Source organism: Prenolepis imparis, unplaced genomic scaffold, assembly GCF_030444845.1.
Source record: "Prenolepis imparis isolate NDT839.2.m4 unplaced genomic scaffold, iyPreImpa1.0 SCAF_14, whole genome shotgun sequence".
NCBI classification, from domain to species: domain Eukaryota; kingdom Metazoa; phylum Arthropoda; class Insecta; order Hymenoptera; family Formicidae; genus Prenolepis; species Prenolepis imparis.
Genome location: NW_028141172.1, coordinates 6,669,190 through 6,695,331, shown reverse-complemented (window position 1 = coordinate 6,695,331; position 26,142 = coordinate 6,669,190). Strand labels below are relative to the sequence as shown.

Here is a 26,142-nt window from a genome sequence, read left to right as displayed (position 1 = left end):
TATATTAAAGTATACATATACATTAAGTGATAAATAGTATATAAATTCGCACATATAGCGAGTGATAGCTGTTGCGCATATTTATTGATTTATTGATTCAGATTGATTGAGCCAATTCGAAGATTCATTGTATTGATCTTTTACTTCGATACTTAGTAATTGTTTTGTTACAATTTATTTTAACTCTAAAATTTTGATTTTTTAATATTGTATTAAATAAAAAATAATTTGCCTTTTTCACTGTAAGTTCTATACAAAAATTTATAAATATAAATAGATATTTACAGATAAATAAAAATGTATAAAAAATTACAGAAAATTCATGAATAAATAAATCAAAGTGTCATATACATATGTATGTGTTTATCAATGTAACATTGAGTAAACGGACTCATTAATGTTACAATTTTTTATTTTTATATATAACAATTTTGAACATGACAACAAAAAAAATATATATTAGGTTTAAATTTTAATATCGCGTTTTAACTACGTTTAATCGGATAAATTTATTATCTTAAAAAATTAGAAACAACTTAAACATTTGTAAATTCGTGTATTTGCGCAAAATTAAAAAAATTTAAAAAGAAATAAAAAAATCAATTTTAAGCTATAAACAATGACAGATTTCTTTATATTTTGACATGAGAAATAACTGTAATAAATTTGAAAAAATCGGCGTCCAATTTTCTCCGAGGTTTACTTGTGAGAAGCGTTATAGAAGACGTAAAATTGCATGCAATAAACATTATCTAGTCGACACATTTAATTAATTATTTGTACATGTGCATATGAAGAAGAAACGAGTTTTTGCACATCTATTTGAGAATAGATGTCTGTATTATACGTGAATTGCACATTGTTATTTCATAGTATTATTTAAAAAAAAGAACGTAATAAACTATAATATATTTATTAGAAGTTTTATAACTTGATCATGTGCATCGTGATCTGTTACAAAAGGAAATATGTAAGAGTGAAAGATAATAACTTGCGATTCGTAGATTAGCTTTAAACAATTTACCGAATATATATAAAGATTTATATAAAGATATATATAAAGATTTAATTTATTGGATATTAATGTTTTAATCTTTGTCTTAATTCAGAGTATACATGGCGCGAAAATCACGAGCGCTTTTTAATTATGTAAGGGCTAGTCAATGCTTTATTAGAAAATGATTATGTGTTACCTCAGAGAAGATTCAAACGACTCTTTGAAAAACGATTCCAATTTATCTTATTATAGCGTGACACATGTACGTATAATATATAACTAAAAGTACTATAATATTAATAAGCTGTCACGTACATTCTCGAAGGATCCATGGTATATTGCAGCTCCGCTGTGTTCGGATCTAAACTTTAGTCAAGTATAAGATATTGTTATTAAAGAAAATTAAATGTTTTTACAAATGTTAATTTACATGTATAATTGTAAAACTGTACAAAAAAGACGTTAAAAAAATTTACTCAAATAAAAACTGCATAAGCAAAAAACTTGATACAAAAAAAAGATGTATGTATAAAGTTTGTTAATATTACATTTAAAATTGCCACATTTATAAATAGATGTTATGTAGTATAAAATTATGCTTTTATAATTATAAATGTGGCCGTATACGTATATTAAAACGTACCCCAAATATGTTTTTGAAACTTTTATATTTAAAAATAAAGATTTTTAAAATCAAACAATCAATAATAGACCAACTTGCGAGCCAAATAATCAAGATGTTAACAGATTCTTTATTAAGGAATAAATTAAGTTTATTAAAAAAACATGTAAACGTTTCGACAGTACAACTGTCTTTTTCAATACAAACTAAAATTAAAACGATGATATTTGTAATGTAGATGATAGCGACGCATTATAAGGCCAGCGTGAAATAAAATTAATAATATCAAAATTAAGATAAGGCTCGTGTATAATTAAAATCAAACAATCAATAATAGGCCAACTTGCGAGCCGAATAATCAAGATATTAACAGATTCTTTATTAAGGAATAAATTAAGTTTATTAAAAAAACATGTAAACGTTTCGACAGTACAACTGTCTTTTTCAATACAAACTAAAATTAGATTTTTAATATTAATGAGTCTTCATTTTCTATAAAATTGTTAAATTAGCATCAATACTTTTAGTAAAGCACATAATATTTTTAATGTTTCTAACATAATAATTTTCTTCTATGGTATTCGATCGATTTTTATGAGACTCTCGACTATGAGTGATCGATAAAAACGATAGAATAAAAAAACAAATAATATAATATTTATAATTATTATTAATTAATTATATTATTTATAAATTATATAATTATAAAATATTAAATTATAATTATAAAGTATTTTAATAAACTTGCTTTCTTGGAGTGTAAAAATTCCTAGATTTATTATGGATAATATAGATATTATTTTTATGCTTTTGATGTAGTAAACTTATTTACTACATCAATTATTTACTACATCATTATTGATGTAGTAAACTTATTCTTAATAGTATATGTTTTCATAAATTAATTATCTTGCAATCATATTTAGAGATTGAAGCTACTATAGATCGACATAAATAGAATACCTACAAGCAAACACAACTTGCCAATTATTTATTGCATTAATTATACTTTGGGACAATATTTGTCAGCATTTTTAATTTAAACATTTGACCATTAATTATAAGAGCATTTTATCATTTGCATGTATTTAAAAAAATCACTTAATGAATTACTGTTTCGTTTAAAGAATGGTCTATGATATATGTGAGGCTGTATATAATTTTAAATAAGGTATACATTATGCACTTCTTTTACTTTTTTCACGAAGATTGTAAATATAAACATTTTTTTATTTTAAATGTAAAGCAGTGCAATTAAAAAATTAAAACTCTCTGTGAACAGATTCCACGAATAATTATATTATATTTTCTCTGATTAATATTTATCACAATATAAAATAATAATATCTATTACATTAAAATATAAAATATGTTTGATTAATTTTACTAAAAGTAAAGTAAAATTAATCAAGCATATTTTTCATATTCTTTCCATACCATATTGTCTCACGATTTCCATGATTTTCAAAGTAAATTATAAGAAAAAATTCTCTGTGTTGGAATAAGTAACTGTTGGAGTAACACTGATTGTAAGTATCGTCGATCAAGCAGTGAGAAATGAATCATAAACAAAGCGCAGCAAATAAAGCATGATCAGATCAGTCTAGTCTGCGAAGTCAGTTACGATTGTGATTGCCACGAGAAAAGACAACGTTGCGCGTCAATTGATTCAAATACTGTCATATAAACGTCACACAACAATATGCACATATAGTGGATCCTAAAAGCATGCGTAGTATATAATATGCATACAAATGTAATCATAATTTTGTATATTTTAGTGAAACAAAAAATATGACAAATATCAACGTGGATAATATTATATGCTTAAATAGCGGTGAAAGTGACAGAAAATTTATAATTCTATAATTTTCGGATTGCTTATAAATTGTTCGATTATATTTTTATTGATTATCTTTTTACGAAATATTAAAAGAAATTACAACAAAGATATATTATTATTTTCGATAGAATCAAGTAAATACGTGTCGTTTCGTATTTATTTTTGTTATTGGTTCCCATAGAAAAATTATAAAAATTACTATTTACTAGAATATTGTGATTAATCATAAAAAGATATATTAAAATGTAATATTGGAAGACAATAACGCGATTCGCAAACTAGATTCTAAAGAATTCCATCAAGCACATAATAAAGTATCGATTCGATTAGATCAAATCTGAATCATCCATAGAATAAAAAAAATACAATACTGGTGATTAAAAATTGAGCGCCAACATTCACCAAAGGAAGATATTATTATGTTTAAGATGAGATTATGCGTTTTATTGAAAAGTTTAATGCTGGTGAAAGCAGCTATCGCAATTTTGACAAAGAATAATACCGTTCCGGAAAACCTTTTCACGCAGGTAAGAGATTTTTTTCGCTTCATTAAAAAACAATTAAATGTTATTACAAGTAATAGTGCAGTTTATTTGAGTAACTAAAACGTGTAATATAATAATATTACATACTGTATAATAAAATAAAACTATACATAAAACTAAAATGTATGATGCAATGAGGAAGGATGTATAAAGCTTGAAAATTTTATTTTGTTTTTAAATGGATGTATAATATAGTCCAAAATTAAACTTAATTAACCTTAATAAACATAACTGACGGATTATTAAAAAGTAACCTCGTTTATTTTGAAAAGTTAAAACTAACGATTGCAAAAAAACTAATCATTAGCTATAACTATCAGCAAAATAGCTTCAGGAATCGAAAAGAGTAACATTTTCATATATCATTTATTAAAAAAAAAACGATTATTAATTCTTATTAAATAATCCTTATTCTGCCTATTCTGCGTGACATTCTTTTTAATATAAGAATAATGTTTGATATTTCGCAAGAAAATATGTTGAAAAATAATAGGAATAAATATTTTTAAAATGAAATTACATAATATTTAACACATTATAAATGAGAAATGGAATTATAAATAAAAATATCAAGCTAATATTATTAAAAACAAAAAATGTTATGTTCATTTTAGTTATTTCGACATATATATGTTATTTTTTATGAAAATCTTATTTATATATATTTTTATATATACGACTATTTTATTTATCATTAAAGATACCGTGGAATTTCTGGCCTAGTTGCCTTACTTATTTTTTTTATATGTTATATTTTATTCAGGATATTCCAGTGCCCAAAAACAACAATCATCTCATTTTACAAAATCTCCAGCCGGATCAGAATTATTCTGAAAGCGTGACTATAAGAAGTGAAGTCCATGAAGTAGATGAAGTTACATTTGCAAATATGTCCATGAATCCAGAATCTATTGGTAAGATGCAATGAATATATAAAACGTTAATAAAAAATTTACGAAAAATTTACAAGTTGTAAGCACAATGTAAATTCAAGAGAGAGTAAAAATTATAAAAAATATATATTAAAACATTTTCTAATAACAAGGATAATATAATATTCATTCCGTCGAAAAGAGAGAAAAAATGTATAAACTGTATGTAAAATAAAGCAGAATTTAGATAACACCATCAATTTCATTATTTTTTTGTTTGTTTTAATCTGTCGCAAATAATATACTACTGACTTGTGAAGAAGTAGGAAATTTTAGAAAAGGATTTGGCACTTTATTGGAAGGTTTTTCGATTATAACATAGCAATTACTTTTCTAACATAAGTCTTGAAACACATACACACACACACATACACAGAGGTTTTATGTCATTTCATTATTTTAAAAACTTGCGATGTTAATTTTGTAATATATGTTTATTTTTCTCTTTTTTCTTTATTTTCATTGCACGTTATATTATTATTTTTTTTTTTAATTTACCGAGATAATCAACTTAAACATATTAATATGTACTATCTTAAAATCTCTAGGAATAATTCCGAGCGAGCCAAGAGCATTCGTAGAGTTCAATGGATTTCTAAATGAAAAATTCAACATTTCTGTGACATTCAGGTGAAGAATCAAAGTTTACAGTCTATATCCTTTTTTTCTCTAAAATTTAACATAGACATATAAAAATATTGATTCTGTTAAAAATTTATTAAATATGAAAAGGCTAAATATTATCTTACAGGTGGAATCAACCTAAACATGAAAACAAAGTGATACAAGGATATTCAGTGCAATGTTGGTTCATCGAGAACCTAAAAAAGATTCAAATCTTTGACGACAAAATTATTTTAACTACAATGGAATGCACAGAACATAATCTAAAACCTAATACAACGTACTATTATCGAGTACGAGCGCATACTAAAGCTGGTGCTGGTCCTTATACGGATTTAATGAACGTATCAACGACGCACGAAAATCCGATACCTCAATTATTGATTACAGTGAATAATACCATTGCAATATGGGATCTGGATTCAAGAACCTACGTCAATCTCTTTACCTTTAATAGCAAATATATTATAACCGATGTTTCTTATTCTGTAGCAGAACATAAAGTTTATTGGATCCAGGAGACCTATGAGTATGCTTATATAAAAGATTTAATGATATGGGATATGAATACAAATAATATTACAAAAATAACTAGCCTTAAAACAAGTTCACACAATCTCTGCATCGATTGGATAGGAAGAAATCTATATTGGATGGAAGATGACGACTCAGCGAAATCCATTATAAAGCTGGACTTAACAATGTGGCAAAATGGCATAATCAAATATGATAAGATCTTGAGCAGTGTCGCTGCTCATTTAACTATACAGCCGTCTGTGGGGTACGTTAACTTTTATTCACTTGAAAAAATAAACACTTTTGTGTCTTTCACTTAAGAATTTATATTATTTTCTAATTTTGCAATAATATACTATGATTTTGTAATAAAGATATAAAGAATCATAAAATCATTAATTATCATAAAATTGTAAGAAGTTAAGTTTAAAATTTTTTTAACTTTACGTTTAAAATTCCGTTTTATAATACACATATATAATAATATATATATTTTCCAGATTTTTATACTGGATAGAAATCTTAGATGTAGAGTCATATAAACAGTATTTAATAATGAAATCGGATCTTGACGGAAGAAATGTGCAATCTTTATTAAAAACCGATATGACCTTTTGTCCATACAAATTATCATTATTCAAAATTTATTATCGAATAAAGCTTGACATCACAAATACAGAGGAGCCAATAATATACTGGCTAGATAAACACGAATTAATTGTGGCGAACATTAAAATAAATAAATGCAATTCAATTTCAATCGCTGCAATTGGCACGGAGTTTCTGCAATATATTAAAATTGATAAAACAAACATTTATATAATTGTAGTTAATGAAAATGAACTCATTTTTCATATTTATATTTTAAAAAAGAAGTATGCACTTGTCGACAGTGAAAAGAACGCATTTAAACACGTGAAAATAATAAAAAGCACGGATGACTTTTCTCCCATAATATCGTTTGGTAAATCATCCTTCTTACAACCATATCCTCGGAAGGAATGCCTTATATCTGATGAAAAAATTTATAATATTACAATAATAAAAATAACAGCGAACAGTATTGTTTTGAAATTTAATACGACAGAATCGACTCGCAAGCACAAATGCAAAAACAACATACCAACTCCTAAATATATCATCTACGTAAGCTGTTTGAATAATAACCTTAGTAACAAGTTCGATGAATTCTATATGCAGACATACGAGCGGCATTATGAAATTCAGAATTTAACACCGTTTACAAAATACAAGCTGAAGCTAGCTGTGAGCAATTTTTACTCTGATCAATTATCGACGAACCTGCAATTCAGCTCGGAAGTAATATTGAAAACTAACGTGAGCAAGCTCAATACACCGGAAAATGTAACGGTTCAGGTTCTGACGCCAACTATAGCGGCAGTTTATTGGATGCCACCAAATCAGAACTGTGCGCCAGCAACTTATAGAGTATATTGGGAAACAATTAACTCGTGGAAAAGCACGCAACCGATAAAAAAGCCATTTATTAATAATAAAGTTGACAACAAATTTTTTACAATAATTCAATCGTTGCTGCCAAATCAGAAATACTTTGTGTATGTACGTGTGTATCCAGCCAACTACACCAATCTCTATAATGACAGTTCGATCAAAACCGTGTACACGTACTCGGAACCGAACAATATTACTTTTAGCGGAGCTAGCATAAACAATATGAATATTTCGTGGATTCCTAGCGTTAATCTGACGATACATTACATACTGGAATACAAAAATGATGTGATGCAAAAGTGGCAAATCGCAGATAATTTCGAGACAAATAATGAGACAGTAATGTATTATATAGAAAACTTGCTACCGGCAACTTTATACAAGTTTCGTTTGATACTGACATATCCTGAGTATGAGAACTTTACATGGCCATCTGATGAAAGATTTATTTTTGAAACACTTGGTAAGCAAATATGATAATATGTAGATATTTTAATATGATCTGTTTATTTTACATACATATAAATGAATTACATAGTTTTAAGAATGAAATATTTTTAATGATAAAATTATAAGTAGAAATATTCAAATTAGACAAAAAAATTAAAACTATATTTTTATGTAACAAAGGTGACGATTTGATAATTCGAACTACACAATATAATCTAACATTAATGTTAAGCCTTGCTGTTACCGTTATTGTAATCTGCATCTGCTACTTTATTTATTGTTGTAAGTATATTTGATACACATTTTTTAAATTACAAATTATGATTAATGTAATAAGTGGAGAGATTTTTCAGAAAAACATTAACTTGTTCATTAAAAGATCAAAATTTAAAATTTGCAATGCATAATATTATTTAAATATATTATAACTTTATAACAGTATACCGACAACGCAAAGAAGATAACGAGCAAGTTTTGACTAGGATTCTACATGAGGTGCCTATCGGAAACGTTCAGCTCAATGCGCTATACAGTCCTGCGTTGCAATATAATCCAAATAAATTTATGCTGACTAAAATCAAACGTGAGCAAATCACACTAACGAAACTCCTTGGCAGCGGCGCATTCGGATTGGTAAATTTTTCGTAACGTCATATATTAAGTCATTAATGTTTTGATGTAGAAATGAGAAATACACATTTCTTAGTAAATCTTACACCGAAAAAATTGTTTTCTTGAAATGCATTAATAAGTCCTCTTAATAGATAAGAATATTTCCATTTTTTAAATTGAGAATATTTTTTCAATTTCTTTTGCAACTTCAGCGCCGCAATAAATAAATATAATAAATTAATAATAAATTTAAAATAAAAATTAATAAAATAAAATTATTTGAATTTATAATAAATTTATAAGTTTACAATTAATATTAAAAATAATAACATAATAAGCAAAATGTGTATTTAACTATGTCAAATACAAAAAAAATATTCAATTATATGTGTAACATTTAAATATACATGTTATAAGTAACAAATGTCCATTTGTAAGACTGGTTTTTGTTATATCGATTAATAATTTTAATAATACACGGATAACAATACATCTCATCAAGTATATATTCTTGCATGTTAAGAATATCTCTTTAGAGGATTTTTCTTCTAAATTAAGAGGATCCTTTTGGCGTTTATTTTAGTAGAAAATATTATAAATATAAGTGGCATGTACTTAAGATGAGAATACAATTTTTTCGGATATATAAATCAACATTTTAAAAGAGATAGTAATACATTAATTTTTAAGACATACATATGCACTTCATTTTTTTCGTTGAATTATTTAAAATAAAACGAAATATATATGTATAATGTTATAAGAAATTAAATTATCTTTTCTTGTTTAATAAAAGTTACTTTAATTTTCAATATTTCGCAGGTGTACCAAGGGAATGTCAAGGATTTAGAAGAACCGGGATCAGAGACATCCGTTGCCATAAAAATGTTAGAAAGGTGTGCTTCCGTCGAAGAAAAAAAGAAATTCTTGCAAGAAGCTAAGCTTATGAGTCACTTTAGACACGAACATGTGTTAAGATTACTAGCTGTCTGCTTAGACGACGATTCTCCATTACTCGTGTTGGAATTAATGGAAACTGATCTGCAAAAATATTTGAGAGAGTGTCGAATATTACAACCTTCTGATTTACACGCTTTGCGTCTTCATGATTTGCTCGCTATGTGCGAAGATGTTGCGCGCGGCTGTTGCTATTTAGAAGAGCTGCGCTTTGTGCATAGAGATCTCGCGTGCCGAAATTGTTTAGTGTCTGCGAGAGATCGTGAGAATCGTATCGTCAAAATCGGTGATTTTGGACTTGCTAGAGATATTTGCAGGGATGACTATTATCGCAAGGTAGATATAATTAATTAAAAAAGATGAAACTTTTTAAAAGTGTTTTTCTATTGTAGCGTCTTTATATGATTATATTATATCTTTAAGTCAAATACATTGCAAAAAATGGGCGTGTTCGATGTGTGTTCAATGTGTGTAGAAATAAGACATAACACACTTTGCTCACGTGTACTGAACGGCTGCTGTGTTGATACTACACATTTTGAATTGAATATTCGTTTTACAATACACGTAAATGTGTAGTTTTAATATGGTTAGGTGTTATACACACTTCTCGATTACAACTCGTTAACAACACGTTAATTCAAACACACTTAAAGCGTTGATATAATACAGAAAGTACTATGTTACACATATTGTACGGTACAACACACGTTGATAATAACGCACGAGCGAAACTAACACGGAAAAAAGAAACACATTTATAAGTGTGTAAAAAAAATTAATTGAAAAAAAATACAAAGAACTAAAGAAAATATATAATGACTAACTCTGTAATGGGTGACTATTATAACTATGTAATAAAAATGTATAATATATAAGCTAACTAATATATAGACCTATCTATATAACATGCTACCTAACTAAAATATATATATGTAAACACAACTCTATACAAATATATGTATAACAAAATATTATAATTTATAAAATCATTAATAATTGATCAGATCAGTATTAAAAGTTTGTATTTTGTGTTTAAATTCGTATAAAAGAAATAAAAATTTAATATAAACATATAAATAAATTAATCCTACGGTTGCCGAAACCGTCATGGGTTTGCTGGCTACATATTATATTTGGGACACAGCGTATCCATTGGCGTACGTTAATGTAATGGGTTTTATTGACCATAAGATACTTGGAACCGACATTAAAAATCACACGATCCACAAATTCATACGAAAAATGAATCAAAAAAATTAGAAATCCCGCTGTAAAACAATTTTAGGGGTGTTCGACGGCTGTAGAAGTAACGCGCAAAATGTTGCATTATGTGTATATATATATATATATATATATATATATATATATATATATAAGAACTCCCCCAGATAACACCCCTACAATTTTGGCGGCAATTATCCAACACGAACACGCGTAAAACGTGTAAAAACAACACGCATAGATGCATACATACAACACACGTGTGTTCTTATTTTACACACGATGAAACGTGTAAAAAGTGTCTACAGAATAACACGCTTAAAATGTGTAAAAGTAACACACTTGTTTTTGCAGTGTAGAATTTCAGAAAAATGAAGACCATGTATATATTTTTATATATATTTCTCCAATATATATGTATATAATGTATAATGCAAAATATTAGTGAACAAAATGTATAATGCAAAATATTAGTTTTTTGCTTAAGAATACTTACTGCAAAAATGGATAATTAGAATAGGAGATTTATCTTTGTTAAAATTTTATTTTAGGAAGGAGAAGGTCTGCTTCCTGTTCGCTGGATGGCACCGGAATCCCTAGCGAACGGAATATTTACTTCTCAGAGCGATGTTTGGTCATTCGGAGTACTAATGTGGGAGATTACATCATTGGGTGAGCAACCTTACTCTACAAAATCTAATCTCGAAGTGATGAATTACGTACGCGAGGGAGGCAGGTTGCAGATGTCTCTCGACTGTCCATCCTTGTTATATCTATTGATGCAGCGTTGCTGGGATGTAGCAAATGCCAGACCAAATTTTAAAATTTGTCTGAACAATATTATAGATCTAAGAAGCGACATAAAAGACGCAAAATTGCATCCAATATGAATATTATTTAGCCGGCACAATTAATTAATTATTTGAACATGTGTATATTAAAGAAAAACGAATTTTTGCACATTTATTTGAAATATTTGAAAATAAGTCTGTACTAGACATCTCTATGTATGTTTGTAAGTAAATTGGTCATTGTCATTTTATAATCTTATTTTTCAAAGAAACGTAATAAACTATATGTTTACTAGAAGTTTTATAACTTGATCGAATGCAGATGCATCGTGAACTATTACAAAGGGAAATCTTAATATGTAAGAGTGAAAGAGATAGTATTTTGCGATTCGTTGATTAGCTTTAAAGAATTTATCGAATGATATACAAAAAACATCTAATATTGGACATTAAAATTTTAATTATTGCATTTATTCAGTACCATAGCGCGAAAATTACAAGTGCTCTTTAATTATGTAAAGGCTAGTCAATGTTTTATTAGAAAGTGGGAGAATTGTTGCCTTGCTTCGTAAATTCGCCAGTGACCTACAATAGATGTTATCTCAGAGAGGATATAAATGACTCTTTGAAAAATGGTTCTAATTTATTGCATTATGGCATTGCATGTTTAACTAAAAGTACTAACGAATAATCACGTACTTCTCGTAGAATTTAGGATATATTGCAGTTCTGTCCAGTTTCCAGAAATAGTACTCTACTATATATGGTCGTAAGTTTCACTCCAGTAAAAGATTTCTTTATTATAAAAAATTAAATATTTTTACATATGTTAATTTACATGTATAACTGTAAAACTATAAACAAAAAATTTGATGTTAAAAAAATTTACTTAAATAATTTAAATTGCATAATCAAAGAGCTTGACATTATATAAGCTTGATATTAAAAGCTGAGATATAAAAAAGATGTATAAAGTTTGTTAATATTACATTTAAAATTGCCACATTTATAAATAGATGTTATGTAGTATAAAATTATGCTTTTATAATTATAAATGTGGCCGTATACGTATATTAAAACGTAGTCCAAATATGTTTTTGAAACTTTTATATTTAAAAATAAAGATTTTTAATATTAATGAGTTTTCATTTTCTATAAAATTGTTAAATTAGCATCAATTCACTTTTAGTAAAGCACATAATATTTTTAATGTTTCTAACATAATAATTTTCTTCTATGGTATTCGATCGATTTTTACGAGACTCTCGACTATGAGTGATCGATAAAAACGATAGAATAAAAAAACAAATAATATAATATTTATAATTATTATTAATTAATTATATTTTTTATAAATTATATAATTATAAAATATTAAATTATAATTATAAAGTATTTTAATAAACATGCTTTATTGGAGTGTAAAAATTCCTAGATTTATTATGAATAATATAGATATTATTTTTATGTTTTCGATGTAGTAAATTTACTTCTTAATAGTATATGTTTGCATAAATTAATTTATCTTGCAATCCTATTTAGAGAATAAAGCTACTATAGATCGACATGAATAGAATACCTACAAGCAAACACAACTTGCCAATTATTTATTGCATTAATTATACTTCGGGACAATATTTGTAAGCATTTAATTTAAACATATGACCATTAATTAAGAGCATTTAATGATCATTTCCATGTATTAAAAAATCACTTAATGAATTACGGTTTCCTTTAAAGCTTTAAAGAATGGTCTATGATATATGTGAGGCTATATATAATTTTAAATAGGGTATACATTATGCACTTTTTTTACTTTTTTCACGAGGATTGTAAATATAAACATTTTTTAATTTTAAATGTAAAGCAGTGCAATTAAAAAATTAAAACTCTCTGTGAACAGTTTCCACGAATAATTATATTATATTTTCTCTGATTAATATTTATCACAATATAAAATAATAATATCTATTACATTAAAATATAAAATATGTTTGATTAATTTTACTAAAAGTAAAGTAAAATTAATCAAGCATATTTTTCAAATTCTTTCCATACCATATTGTCTCACGATTACCATGATTTTCAAAGTAAATTATAAGAAAATATTCTCTGTGTTGGAATAAGTAACTGTTGGAGTAACACTGATTGTAAGTATCGTCGATCATGCAGTGAGAAATGAATCATAAACAAAGCGCAGCAAATAAAGCATGATCAGATCAGTCTAGTCTGCGAAGTCAGTTACGATTGTGATTGCCACGAAAAAAGACAACGTTGCGCGTCAATTGATTCAAATACTGTCATATAAACGTCACACAACAATGTGCACATATAGTGGATCCTAAAAGCATGCGTAGTATATAATATGCATACAAATGTAATCATAATTTTGTATATTTTAGTGAAACAAAAAATATGACAAATATCAACGTGGATAATATTATATGCTTACACATACGGCACAAAAATACTGCAGCAATGATGATTGCAGAAATATTTCTTTGCAAGATTGCAAGATTGCAGAAATGTTGCAAAATGTTGCTGCAACATTGCTGCAATATTGCAGCAACGGTAAAATGTCCGCTTTCAGCAATATTGCAATACAATATTGCAGCAATATTGCAATGTAATATATATATTATAATGCTTTGTAATGACATAATAATTGGTATTTTTACATTCTAACAATCTATTGTCCTATCTACACCTAATAACACTGAAAAAACAATTTTGTTGACATAACCAAAGTTTGGTAAACCGTTCCAAATAATTTGGTTAATATATATGATTAACCAAATATTTTATTGTTCCAACTAAAATAAAATAAAAAACATTTCAAAAACGTGTATAGTAACTATATATATATACATATATATATATATATATGTGTGTGTGTGTGTGTGCGCGCGTATGTGTGTGTGTAAGTTGATAATAATTCCTTATTTTAATATTTTATAATTCACAAGCGGTCACCACCCATCCAAGTATTAACCGTGTCAAACGCTGCTTAACCTTCAGTGATCGGACGAAAACTGGTGCTGTTGTTGAAGCTATTTAAGTTGTTTATTATGCCAATTTGAGTAACAATTTTTACAAAACTAATAAACAAGTTTTTACATGTATGACTGTTGGCAATATTTTATAATTTAAAATACTTGTATATAATACGTTTTTTTATGAAGGTATTATAATTTGCACATACATTATATTATACATATATGCAATTAATAAACTGATTTTTTGAAAAAATTTTTTAATAATATTCAAATTTTATATATATATATATATAATTTTACAATGTTGCTGCAACATCATTATCGCATTATTGCAGCAACGTTCCATATTTATATTTCAATAATGTTGCTGCAATATTACATTGCAATATGGAAGATTGCAATAATGCTGCAATATTGCTGCAAGGTCCTGTGCCGTATGGGTAAATAGCGGTGAAAGTGACAGAAAATTAATAATTCTATAATTTTCGGATTGCTTATAAATTGTTCGATTATATTTTTATTGATTATCTTTTTACGAAATATTAAAAGAAATTACAACAAAGATATATTATTATTTTCGATAGAATCAAGTGAATACGTGTCGCTTCGTATTTATTTTTGTTATTGGTTCCCATTGAAAAATTATAAAAATTACTATTTACTAGAATATTGTGATTAATCATAACAAGATATATTAAAATGTAATATTGGAAGACAATAACGCGATTCGCAAACTAGATTCTAAAGAATTCCATCAAGCACATAATAAAGTATCGAGTCGATTAGATCAAATCTGAATCATCCATAGAATAAAAAAAATACAATACTGGTGATTAAAAATTGAGCGCCAACATTCACCAAAGGAAGATATTATTATGTTTAAGATGAGATTATGCGTTTTATTGAAAAGTTTAATGCTGGTGAAAGCAGCTATCGCAATTTTGACAAAGAATCATACCGTTCCGCACAACCTTTTCACGCAGGTAAGAGATTTTTTTCGCTTCATTAAAAAACAATTAAATGTTATTACAAGTAATAGTGCAGTTTATTTGAGTAAAAACGATTTAAAAGAGATAGTAATACAATAATTTTTATTAGACATGCATATGCATTTTATTCTATTTCGTTGAATTACTTGAAATAAAACGAAATATATATATGTTTAATGTTATATGAATTTAAATTATCTTTTTTTTTTAATATAAGTTACATTAATTTTCAACATTTCGCAGGTGTTTAAAGGGAACGTCAAGGATTTAGAAAAACCGAAATCAGAGATATCCGTTGCTATAAAAATGTTGGGAAAGTGTGCTTCCATGGAAGAAAAAAAGAAATTCTTTCAAGAGGCTAGGCTTATGAATCACTTTAGACATGAAAATGTGTTAAGACTGTTAGCTGTCTGCTTAGACGAGGATTTTCCATTACTCGTGTTGGAATTAATGGAAAGTGATCTGCAACAATATTTGAGAGAGTGTCGAATATTCCAACCTTCTGATTTACACGCTTTGCGTTTACACGACTTGCTCGTCATTTGCGAAGATGTTGCGCGAGGCTGTTGTTATTTGGAAGAGCTGCGCTTTGTGCATAGAGATCTCGCGTGCCGAAATTGCTTAGTGTCTGCGAGAGATCGCGAGAATCGTATAGTCAAAATCGGTGATTTCGGACTTGCCAGAGATATTTACAGGGATGACTATTACCGCAAGGTAGATATAATTAATTAAAAAAGATAAAACTATTTGGAAGTATTTTTCTATTGTTGCGTCTTTAAAATATTATTGTATATCTTTAAGTCAAATTGAATTTAAGAAAAATGAAGACCATGTATATATTTTTATATATATTTCTCCAATATATATGTATATAATGTATAATGCAAAATATTAGTAAACGTTTTTTGCTTAAGAATACTTATTTAAAAAATTGATAATTAGAATAGAAGATTTAACTTTATTGAAATTATATTTTAGGAAGGAGAAGATCTGCTTCCTGTTCGTTGGATGGCACAGGAATCCCTAGTGAACGGAATATTTACTTCTTATAGCGATGTTTGGTCATTCGGTGTACTAATGTGGGAGATTACATCGTTAGGTGAACAACCTTACTCTACCAGAACTAATTTCGAAGTGATGGATTATGTACGCGCGGGAGGCAGATTGCAGATGCCTCTCAACTGTCCATCCTTGTTATACCAACTATTGCAGCGTTGCTGGTGTGCATCAAATGACAGACCAAACTTTAAATTTTGTCTGAACAATATTATAGCTTTAAGAAGCCACACAGAAGACGCAATATTGAATCCGACGCATCAATGAATATTATATAGCCGGCAATTAATTAATTGTTTGTATATGTGTATTTTAAGAAGAAACGATGTGTTTTACATCTATGAGATATTTGAAATTATACTGTCTGTATTATACGTTTATTTATATACATATATATATATATATATATATATATATGTCTGTATGTGAACTGGTCATTGTCATTTCATAATTTATTTTTCAAAGATACGTAATAGACTATATATTTACTAGAAGTTCTATAACTGCTCGAATGCAGATGCCTGATCTGCCACAAAGGGAAATCTTAATACGTAAGAGAAAGATATAACTTGCGATTCGTAAATTAGCTTTAAAGAATTTACCGAAAGATAAATAAAATGTATATCATTTTAGAGATTAAAGTTTTATTTATTATCATATTAATTCAGTATCATAGCACGAAAATGACAAAGCTTTTTAATTAGGTCAAGTATATGCTTTATTAGAAAGTGGTAGAGAATTCCGTACTCTGTAAATTCGCTAGTTGCATAGATGTTATCTCAGAGAAGAATCAAATGACATCTTGAAATAAGATTCCAACTTATCTCATTATGGCATTGCATGTTTATTTCAAACTTTAAACAAGTAAGACATTTTTTTCTCTATTTTTTCTCTAAGTAAGAACTATTTCTCTTGGTAAATAAATCATTGGAGCTTGACTTTCTTCGATTGTTGAAGGAATTTTGTCTCATAATTCAGATTTTATATTAGTTTCAAATTAATTAATTAATTTCTTCTGATAAGTAACTCTATCTTAACTTGACTTTCTTTTTCACGAGTGCGTTTGTTATCACTAAAATTTCAATGTTTATATTTTAACATATATATATGATATATATATTTTTATTATCATTTTCTTCATGATCATAAAAATTTTATAAATTCCCGTATTAAAAAACATCTTATTGCGTATTTTTCGCGTATATATTGCGAAAAAAAAAAATAGCGCGCGCTTGTGTTGTTCTAGTCCCTTTATAAAAAAAGACATGTTAAGTCAATTCTCGAAAGTCTCGAAGTATTGTTGCTTCTTTTCCGCAATGCTGGCTGTCTCAATTCGCGTTGTGCGTTATATTCGTAGCATCGAGATTATCAGCTGATAACTGTCAAAGATATTAACAGAGTTTTAAATACTGTAACATTATTTAAAATATATTTTATTATTATTTTATTTAATTTTATTTTGAACAAACTGTTAAACTATTAATCCTCGCGATGACAACCTTTCGATGCTATGGATATAACGTACAACGCAAATCGAGGCAGTTAATCAACATCGCAAAAAAGAGGCAACAATACTTGCGAGAATCGACTTAACATGCTATTTTTAGAACGGGACTAGAACGACACAAGCGCGATTCCTCAATTTTATGTTACAGAGAATGATACAGAAATCAGCTGATCACTGTCAAAAAATATTAATCGAGTTTAAAGTACTATAACATTATATTTAAAACATAATATTATTTAAATTTTTACAACATAATATTATTTTAAAATTTAATTAGCAAATTAAGTTTCATCAGCTGATGTATGTCAAAAATATTAATAAAGCGTTAATTTGCTAATTAAATTTTAAAATAATAATATGTTAAAAAGATTAAAATAATAATATATTGTAAATAATACGTTCTAATACTTTATCTTCGATTAATATTTTTTGACAGAAAACAGCTGATAATTGTCAAAAATATTAAAGTTTAAAGTAGCTGATTTCTATCAAAAAATATAAATAAATCCTCTCGTCAATAAAATCATAATTAATTTCGACGTTGTGATTATCTCGATTATCAATGGATTCTTGTAGAAATCCTATTTCTTTGTTCGCACTTTCTGTTTCAGATTTAAATACTAAATTTTTATGCATTTTTTTATGCGTTGATTGCAATACGTGTACGAAAATATGTGAACTAATTATGTAATGCATAACAATTTATTATTAATATCTTTAACAGAGAACAAAAATAAATAGAATTTTCTACAAGACTTTTTCGATCAAAATATCTGCGCTTCTATTATATTCGCGCGTCTGTACCGCGCGAGACTGACCGCAAGACTCTTAGCAGCGGTATGGTTAAACACAACCCATACGTCCGCCACGCTGCGCGTCTCGCGCGAGACTGACGCTGACAATCAGTCTCGCAATCGCAATGTCTCGAGATCGAGAATCAGTCTCGCGCTAGACGCGCAGCGTGACGGACGTATAGCTGCGCTTGGCGATACCGCTGCTCTGAGTTTTGCGGCTTGCGGTCAGTCTTGCGCGAGATATGCAGCGAGATGGATGTGTACAGACGCGCGAATTTAATGGGAGCGCAGATATTTTGATCGAAAGTTTCTTGTAGAAAATTCTATCTTTTTGTTCTCTGTTAATGATTTAAATAATAAATTTGTATGCATTGCATAATTAAGTCACATATTTTTATGCATGTATTGCAATCAATGCTTAAAAAAATATATTAATTAATTATTAAATAATTATGCTGTGCAATAAAAATTTAGTATTTATATCATGAACAGAAAGTGTTAACAAAGAAATAGAATTTTCTACAAGAATCATTTGATAATCGAGACTAATTACGATTTTATTGACGAAAAGATTTATTAATATTTTTTGATAGAAATAAGCTACTTTAAACTCGGTTATTATTTTTGACAGTTATTTGCTGATTTCTGTCAAAAAATATTAATCGAGTATAAAGTATTATCAACATTACTACTTTAATTTTTATAACATTATTACTTTGAAATTTAATTATCTAATTAACGCTTTAGTAATATATTTTGACAGAAATCAGCTGATTAAAGTTAATTTGCTAATTAAATTTTAAAATAATATTATGTTGTAAAAATTTAAATAATAGTATATTTTAAATATAATGTTATAGTACTTTGAACTCGATTAATATTTTTTGACAGTTATCAGTTGATTTTGTCAAAAAATTATTATTATTTTAATAATTATTCTTTTTAATATAAAATCGAAGAATGTCGCGCTTGTGTTGTTCTAGTTTATAAAAAATTATATGTATCTATAATATAATATAATTGAGAATATATGCATTCGCGAGTGTATGTATGCTTGTTTATATATATGTTAATTTTTATTTGCGAATTCTAAAAATTGTTCGACTTCCTTTGGAAATACGCAGTGCTTTTTAACATTTTTCTAATAACGCAATATATGAATCTGAGATCTTAAAAGCTCTCTTTTAAAAAGATCTTCATTACTGTCCCGTTTACTGGATTTCTTCGTGTGATGCTCACGATAATATCTGATATCTTTATTGTAAGCAGCCTCAAGAGCCTCCTTTGAAAGTTGGTCAACGAATAATATATAATAAAAATTTTATTTTAGTCCCTGAACTAAGTTGTCAACATTTTTGCATTTATTGAGCAGTTTATAAAAGTAAATAAAACTATAGTACATTGCTAAATTGTTAAATATGAATTTTTTTTATGTAATTGCTCGTCTACACCGTTTCAGTTTCCCGAAACAAAATTCTGAATATGCCACTGCTCCTAAGATAATTCCTTGTGATACAAAACTTCGTATTGCAAAATATATGTATAATTTCAGACAAAAATTATCTCATAAAAAAGTAGTTTTTAAATCAAGGTGGTAATCATCGATATTTTCTTGTCAATATGAAAACGGATTTTTTAGATACTTAATTATACAAACAAAGATTTAAAAAAATTAGTATTTTAAAAATATAATGTTTCAATTTTAAAATAGAAATCGTTGAATTTGTAGAAAATCATTCATGCAATATTGCTCGATTGCTATCAAACTATGAAAGTAACACTAGCTGTTTATTTTGTTTTTTCTATTTGAATTTTGTCTCTATGTGATCTAATTATTAATTTTGTCTTATAAATTCCGCATTGCGACTTGTCTGATTTGAAATTTCTGTGAATTCCAGATTATTTTGACATACGGTATAATATACAAATAAGTTGTTAAAAGCGTTCAAATCAGCTGATTAAAGCGTTAATTTGCTAATTAAATTTTAAAATAATAATCTGTTATAAAAACTAAAATAAAAATGTTGTAAATAATATGTTATAATATTTAAAATTCGATTAATATTTCTTTGACAGTTATCAATTAATTTCTGTAAATTATTAATTTCAATTTAATTAGTAAATTAATGCTTGAATCAGCTGATTTCTGTCAAAAGATACACTCGGCCAAAAAAAACGGTACATTTAAAAAGTAGTAAAAAATTGTATTGTGATCTGTTACAAAAGGAAATATTTAAAAATGAAAGATTATAACTTGCAATTCGTAGATTAACTTTAAAGAATTTACCGAATATATATAAAGATTTAATTTTTTGGATATTCAAGTTTTAATTATTGTCGTATTAATTCAGTATACATATTAAAATCACGAGCGCTTTTTAATTATGTAAGGGCTAGTCAATGCTTTATTAGAAAATGATTATGTGTTACCTCAGGAAAGATTCAAATGACTATGAAAAACGATTCCAATTTATCTTATAATGGCATGGCACGTATAATATAGGTATAACTAAAAGTATTAATATTAATGGACTGTCACGTACTTCTCTGGAAGAATCCAAAATATATTACAGTTCCGGTCAGCTTCCAGAAAGCCATTTCACGGTGTTCGGATCTAAACTTTATTCAAGTAGAAGATTTCTTTATTAAAAAAAATTAAATGTTTTTACATATGTTTATTTACATGTATAACTGTAAAACTGTACAAAAAAGACGTTAAAAAATTTTATTTAAATAATTAAAACTGCATAAGCAAAAAACTTGATATAAAAAAACATATGTATGTACCTATAAAGTTTATTAATATTACATTTAAAATTGCCACATTTATAAATAGATGTTATGTAGTATAAAATTATGCTTTTATAATTATAAATGTAATCGTATACATATATTAAACGTAAACATAATATATGTTATGAAATTTTTATATTTAAAAATAAGAATTTTTTATATTAACGAGTCCTTACTTCCTAGAAAATTGTTAAAGTAGCATCAATACTTTTAGTAAAACACATAATATTTTTAATGTTCCTGACAACAATTTTCTTCTCTTTTACGCGATTTTTACGAGATTCTCGAGTAATCAATACTGATCAATGTTCCATGCGATCTTCTCAATGATTCAGATATACTCGAATCGATGTTCCTTCATGTCTCTCGATTACTTCTTTGTAACACGTCAACTTCGTGTGCGTGCGTGAATGTGTATAAATTATGAGTTTTTATATCTGAATATTACTTTGTGAAACTCTATTTCATGATTAATTATAATAATCTTTATGATCGAATTATAAAATAATTGATAAATCAATAATTACTGCATTTTCTTCGATCAAAATGTACGCAGTAAAATGTATGTAGTATATTCAATTGTATTAAAGATTGTTATACACACACACAGGCATAATCAAATTTTTTTCGCAATTTTCAAAATCTACAAGTAGAAAAACGATAGAATAAAAAAACAAATAATATATTATTTATAATTATAAATTATAATTATAAAATATTAAATTATAATTATAAAGTATTATAATTATAATTATAAAATATTAAATTATAATTATAAAGTATTATAATAAACTTGCTTTCTTGAAGCGTAAAAATTCCTAAATTTATTTTGGATAATATAGATATTATTTTTATGCTTTCAATGTATAGTAAACTTACTTCTTATTAGCATATATTTGCATAAATTAATTTATCTTGCAATCCTATTTAGAGAATGAAGCTACTATAGATCGACGTGAATAGAATACCTACAAGCAAACTCAACTTGCCAATTATTTATTGCATTAATTATACTTCGGGACAATATTTGTCCGCATCTTTTAATTTAAACATTTGACCATTAACCCAGCGAGAAATGATTGGTTGAATCGATGTCAATTGCACGATCGATTCAATCACGATTTCTCTGGAAAGAGCATTTTATGATCATTTGCATGTATCAAAAAATCACTTAATGAATTACTGTTTCATTTAAAGAAAGGTCTATGATATGTGTAAGGCTGTATATAATTTTAAATACACCTTATGCACTTCTTTAATTTTTTTCACGAAGATTGTAAATATAAATATTTGTTTTATTTTAAATGTAAGGCAGTGCAATTGACAAATTAAAACTCTCTGTGAACAGTTTCCACGAATAATTATATTCTATATATATATAGTTTCATGGAAACTGTTCACAGAGAGAAATTTTTTCTTAGAATTTACTCTGAAAATCATGATAATCGTGAGACCATATGGTTTGAAAATAATTTTATGAAAATTTCTTTGATTAATATTTATCACAATAAAAAATAATAATATCCATTAAAATAAAATATAAAATATGTTTGATTAATTTTACTAAAAGGATAGTAAAATTAATCAAGCATATTTAAAAAATTTTTTCATACTATATTGTCTCACGATTACCATGATCTTCTGGGGTAAATTCTAAAGAAGGTAAATTCTAAAAGAAAAATATCTCTGTGTTAGAAAAAGTAACTGTTGGAAATAACATTGATTATGAGTATCATCGATCATGCAGAGCGTAATGAATCATACAGAGCGCAGCAAATAAAGTACGTCCAAGTTCTCGGACCGACTTCTAGCATCATCAGATTAAAGTTTTATTTATTATCATATTAATTCAGTAGCACGAAAATGACAAACGCTTTTTAATTAGGCCAAGTCAATGCTTTATTAGAAAGTGGTAGAGAATTCCGTACTCCGTAAAACCGCTAGTTGCATAGATGTCATCTAAGAAAAGAATCAAATGACTTCTTGAAAAACGATTCCAACTTATCTCATTATGGCATTGCATGTTTATTTAAAACTTTAAACAGGTAAGACATTTTTTCTCTATTTTTTCTTTAAGTAAGAACTATTTTTCTTAGTAAATAAATCATGAGAGCTTGACTTTCTTCGATTGTTGAAGGAATTTTGTCTCATAATTCAGTTTTTATATTAGTTTCAAATTAATTATTTAATTTCTTCTGATAAGTAACTCTATCTTAACTTGACTTTCTTTTTCACGAGTGCGTTTGTTATCACTAAAATTTCAATAATGTTTATATTTTAATATATATATATGGTATATATATATTTTTATTATCATTTTCTTCATGATCATAAAAATTTTATAAATTCCTGTATTTAAAAACATCTTATATAATATTTTTTAATGCAAACGAATTTTCTGGAGAGCACAATGCTATAAACTTTTGATTTATGTCTGATAAAAATATGTACATACATATATAACACACACATATATATATATATATATATTAAGTGATAAATAGTGTATATAAATTCTCACATATAGCAAAAGTGACAGCTTATTGCGCATATTATTCATAGATTGATTAATTGTCCCCAATTCGAAGTTCAATTGCACCAATCTTTCACTTCGATGTTTAGTAGCTGTTGAGCATGCGAATTATTTTAACTCAAATTTTCTGATCTTCTATATAAATTTCGTTAAATAAAAAATAATTTACCCTGCAAGTTTTAAATAAAAATTAGTAAATTTAAACATATCTAAAGAAATATAAATGTTTTAGAAATTACAAACAATTTATGTAAATGTGTCACAAACTTATTAAGTAACAAAAAAGATGAAATCAACGAAAACATTAATTTTTTTAATTCTTTCTTTTAAATCTAACAATTATATTATAATAATACATATTGTTTAAAAATTTTAATATATTGTCTGAATTAAATTAAATTTTAAGTTTAAATTTGATTACATAACATTGATTTTTGAATGTGTGACGTAAAATTAATAAACTTTATATACATTTTTTTTTAAATTAAAACTCTCTTTAGTTTTACGTATTATACAGTTTTAATTACACAAATAGTGTATTATCTGCAATATATAACATTCAATTTTCTTCATGAAAAAAATCTTTTATTTGTGTAAAGTATATAAATTAGAGTATACGAGAATACTTTTCTTCGTAACTTCTTGGACCGAAGCTTCAAAGATCCTCCAGAATCCCTAGATTTCCTGACGAAAACGTTATGGTCATTCTCGTTAGCGTTAACAGTTTTAGTAAAACACATAATGTTTGTAACGTTTCTAACATAACAATTTTCTCTTCTTGTAGATATTTTTATACTCGATCGGCTTTCATACGATTCTCGACTATGACCAATGTTCCATGTAATCTTCACAATGATTTAAATACCACTAATCGAATTGATGTTCCTCCATGTATCTCGATAAATTTTGAGTTTTCTCTTACTTAATAAAACTCTTAGTTGATAAAACTATTTCAAGATCGATTATAATGATTTATATAATCAAGCTATAAAACTATATAGTATATTTTCTTCGATTAAACTCAATGTACAATGTAACGAGTGTAGTATATTCGATTGTATCAAAAACAATAATATAAGCGTAATTAAATTTCGCAATTTTTCAAAATTTTCAAGTAGAAAAGCGATCGAATGAAAAAAAATATATATTATTATTTTACAAAATATTACTATCTTAATATTTTTAATATATTATTATTCAAAATTAACTAACAAATTACCGCTTTATTAATATTTTTTGACAGAAATCAGCTATGTAAGACGTTCATTTGCTAACTAAATATTTATAATAATAATATATGTTACAGAATTAAAAATAATATATTTAAAATATCTTATAATACTTTAAACTCGATTAATATTTTTGACAATTATCAGCTAATTTCTGTGAAAAAAATATTAATCCAGGATAAAATATTATAACATATTATTTACAACATACCACTATTTTAATTTTTTTAACATATTATTTTACAACTTAATTAGCAAATTAACGCTTAAAATTAACACTTAAAAAAACAGCTATTTGATGCGTTTATTTGCTAATTAAAATTTCATATTAATATATTACATAAGTAAAAGTAATGTTTTAAATAATATGTTACAATATTTTGAACTGGATTGATATTTTTGACAGTTATAAACTGATATTTCTGTAAAAAAAGTATTATTCGCGGATAAGATATTATAGCATATTATTTTACAACATATTACTATCTTAATATTCTTAATATATTATTATTTTAACATTTAATTAACAAACTAACGTTTCATTAATATTTTTTGACAGAAATCAGCTATTTAAGACGTTTATACGGATTTAATGAACATATCAACGACGCACCAAAATCCAATCCCTTAATTATTGATTATATTGCATAAAAGTATTC

At 26.5% G+C, this 26,142-nt stretch overlaps 2 protein-coding genes and 1 long non-coding RNA gene across 3 annotated transcripts in view; 2 read left to right on the top strand and 1 right to left on the bottom strand.

Moving 5' to 3' along the window:
* The window catches only part of LOC145945592 (uncharacterized), a 290,305-nt gene that overhangs the window by 126,798 nt on the left and 137,365 nt on the right, over positions 1-26,142 (bottom strand). The window lies entirely within an intron of this gene.
* LOC145945580 (proto-oncogene tyrosine-protein kinase ROS-like) lies at positions 3,663-12,360 on the top strand. The gene is made up of 9 exons (XM_083054641.1): positions 3,663-3,989; positions 4,771-4,921; positions 5,488-5,569; positions 5,691-6,344; positions 6,580-8,015; positions 8,183-8,284; positions 8,442-8,635; positions 9,437-9,907; positions 11,347-12,360. Exons 1-9 carry the CDS (start codon positions 3,882-3,884, stop codon positions 11,683-11,685), a joined length of 3,537 nt encoding a protein of 1,178 aa, XP_082910767.1. The 5' UTR covers positions 3,663-3,881; the 3' UTR covers positions 11,686-12,360.
* LOC145945531 (leukocyte tyrosine kinase receptor-like) lies at positions 14,970-17,090 on the top strand. The gene is made up of 4 exons (XM_083054589.1): positions 14,970-15,022; positions 15,493-15,565; positions 15,815-16,285; positions 16,550-17,090. Exons 1-4 carry the CDS (start codon positions 14,970-14,972, stop codon positions 16,892-16,894), a joined length of 942 nt encoding a protein of 313 aa, XP_082910715.1. The 3' UTR covers positions 16,895-17,090.

Coding starts and splice junctions, on each gene's coding strand:
- LOC145945580 (XM_083054641.1), top strand. CDS start 3,882: ATGTTTAAGATGAGATTATGCGTTTTATTGAAAAGTTTAATGCTGGTG. Junction 6,345..6,579: donor ACTATACAGCCGTCTGTGGG/GTACGTTAACTT, acceptor TATATTTTCCAG/ATTTTTATACTGGATAGAAA. Junction 8,285..8,441: donor CTGCTACTTTATTTATTGTT/GTAAGTATATTT, acceptor ACTTTATAACAG/TATACCGACAACGCAAAGAA.
- LOC145945531 (XM_083054589.1), top strand. CDS start 14,970: ATGGAAGATTGCAATAATGCTGCAATATTGCTGCAAGGTCCTGTGCCG. Junction 15,023..15,492: donor CAAGGTCCTGTGCCGTATGG/GTAAATAGCGGT, acceptor TTTATTGAAAAG/TTTAATGCTGGTGAAAGCAG. Junction 15,566..15,814: donor CGCACAACCTTTTCACGCAG/GTAAGAGATTTT, acceptor AACATTTCGCAG/GTGTTTAAAGGGAACGTCAA.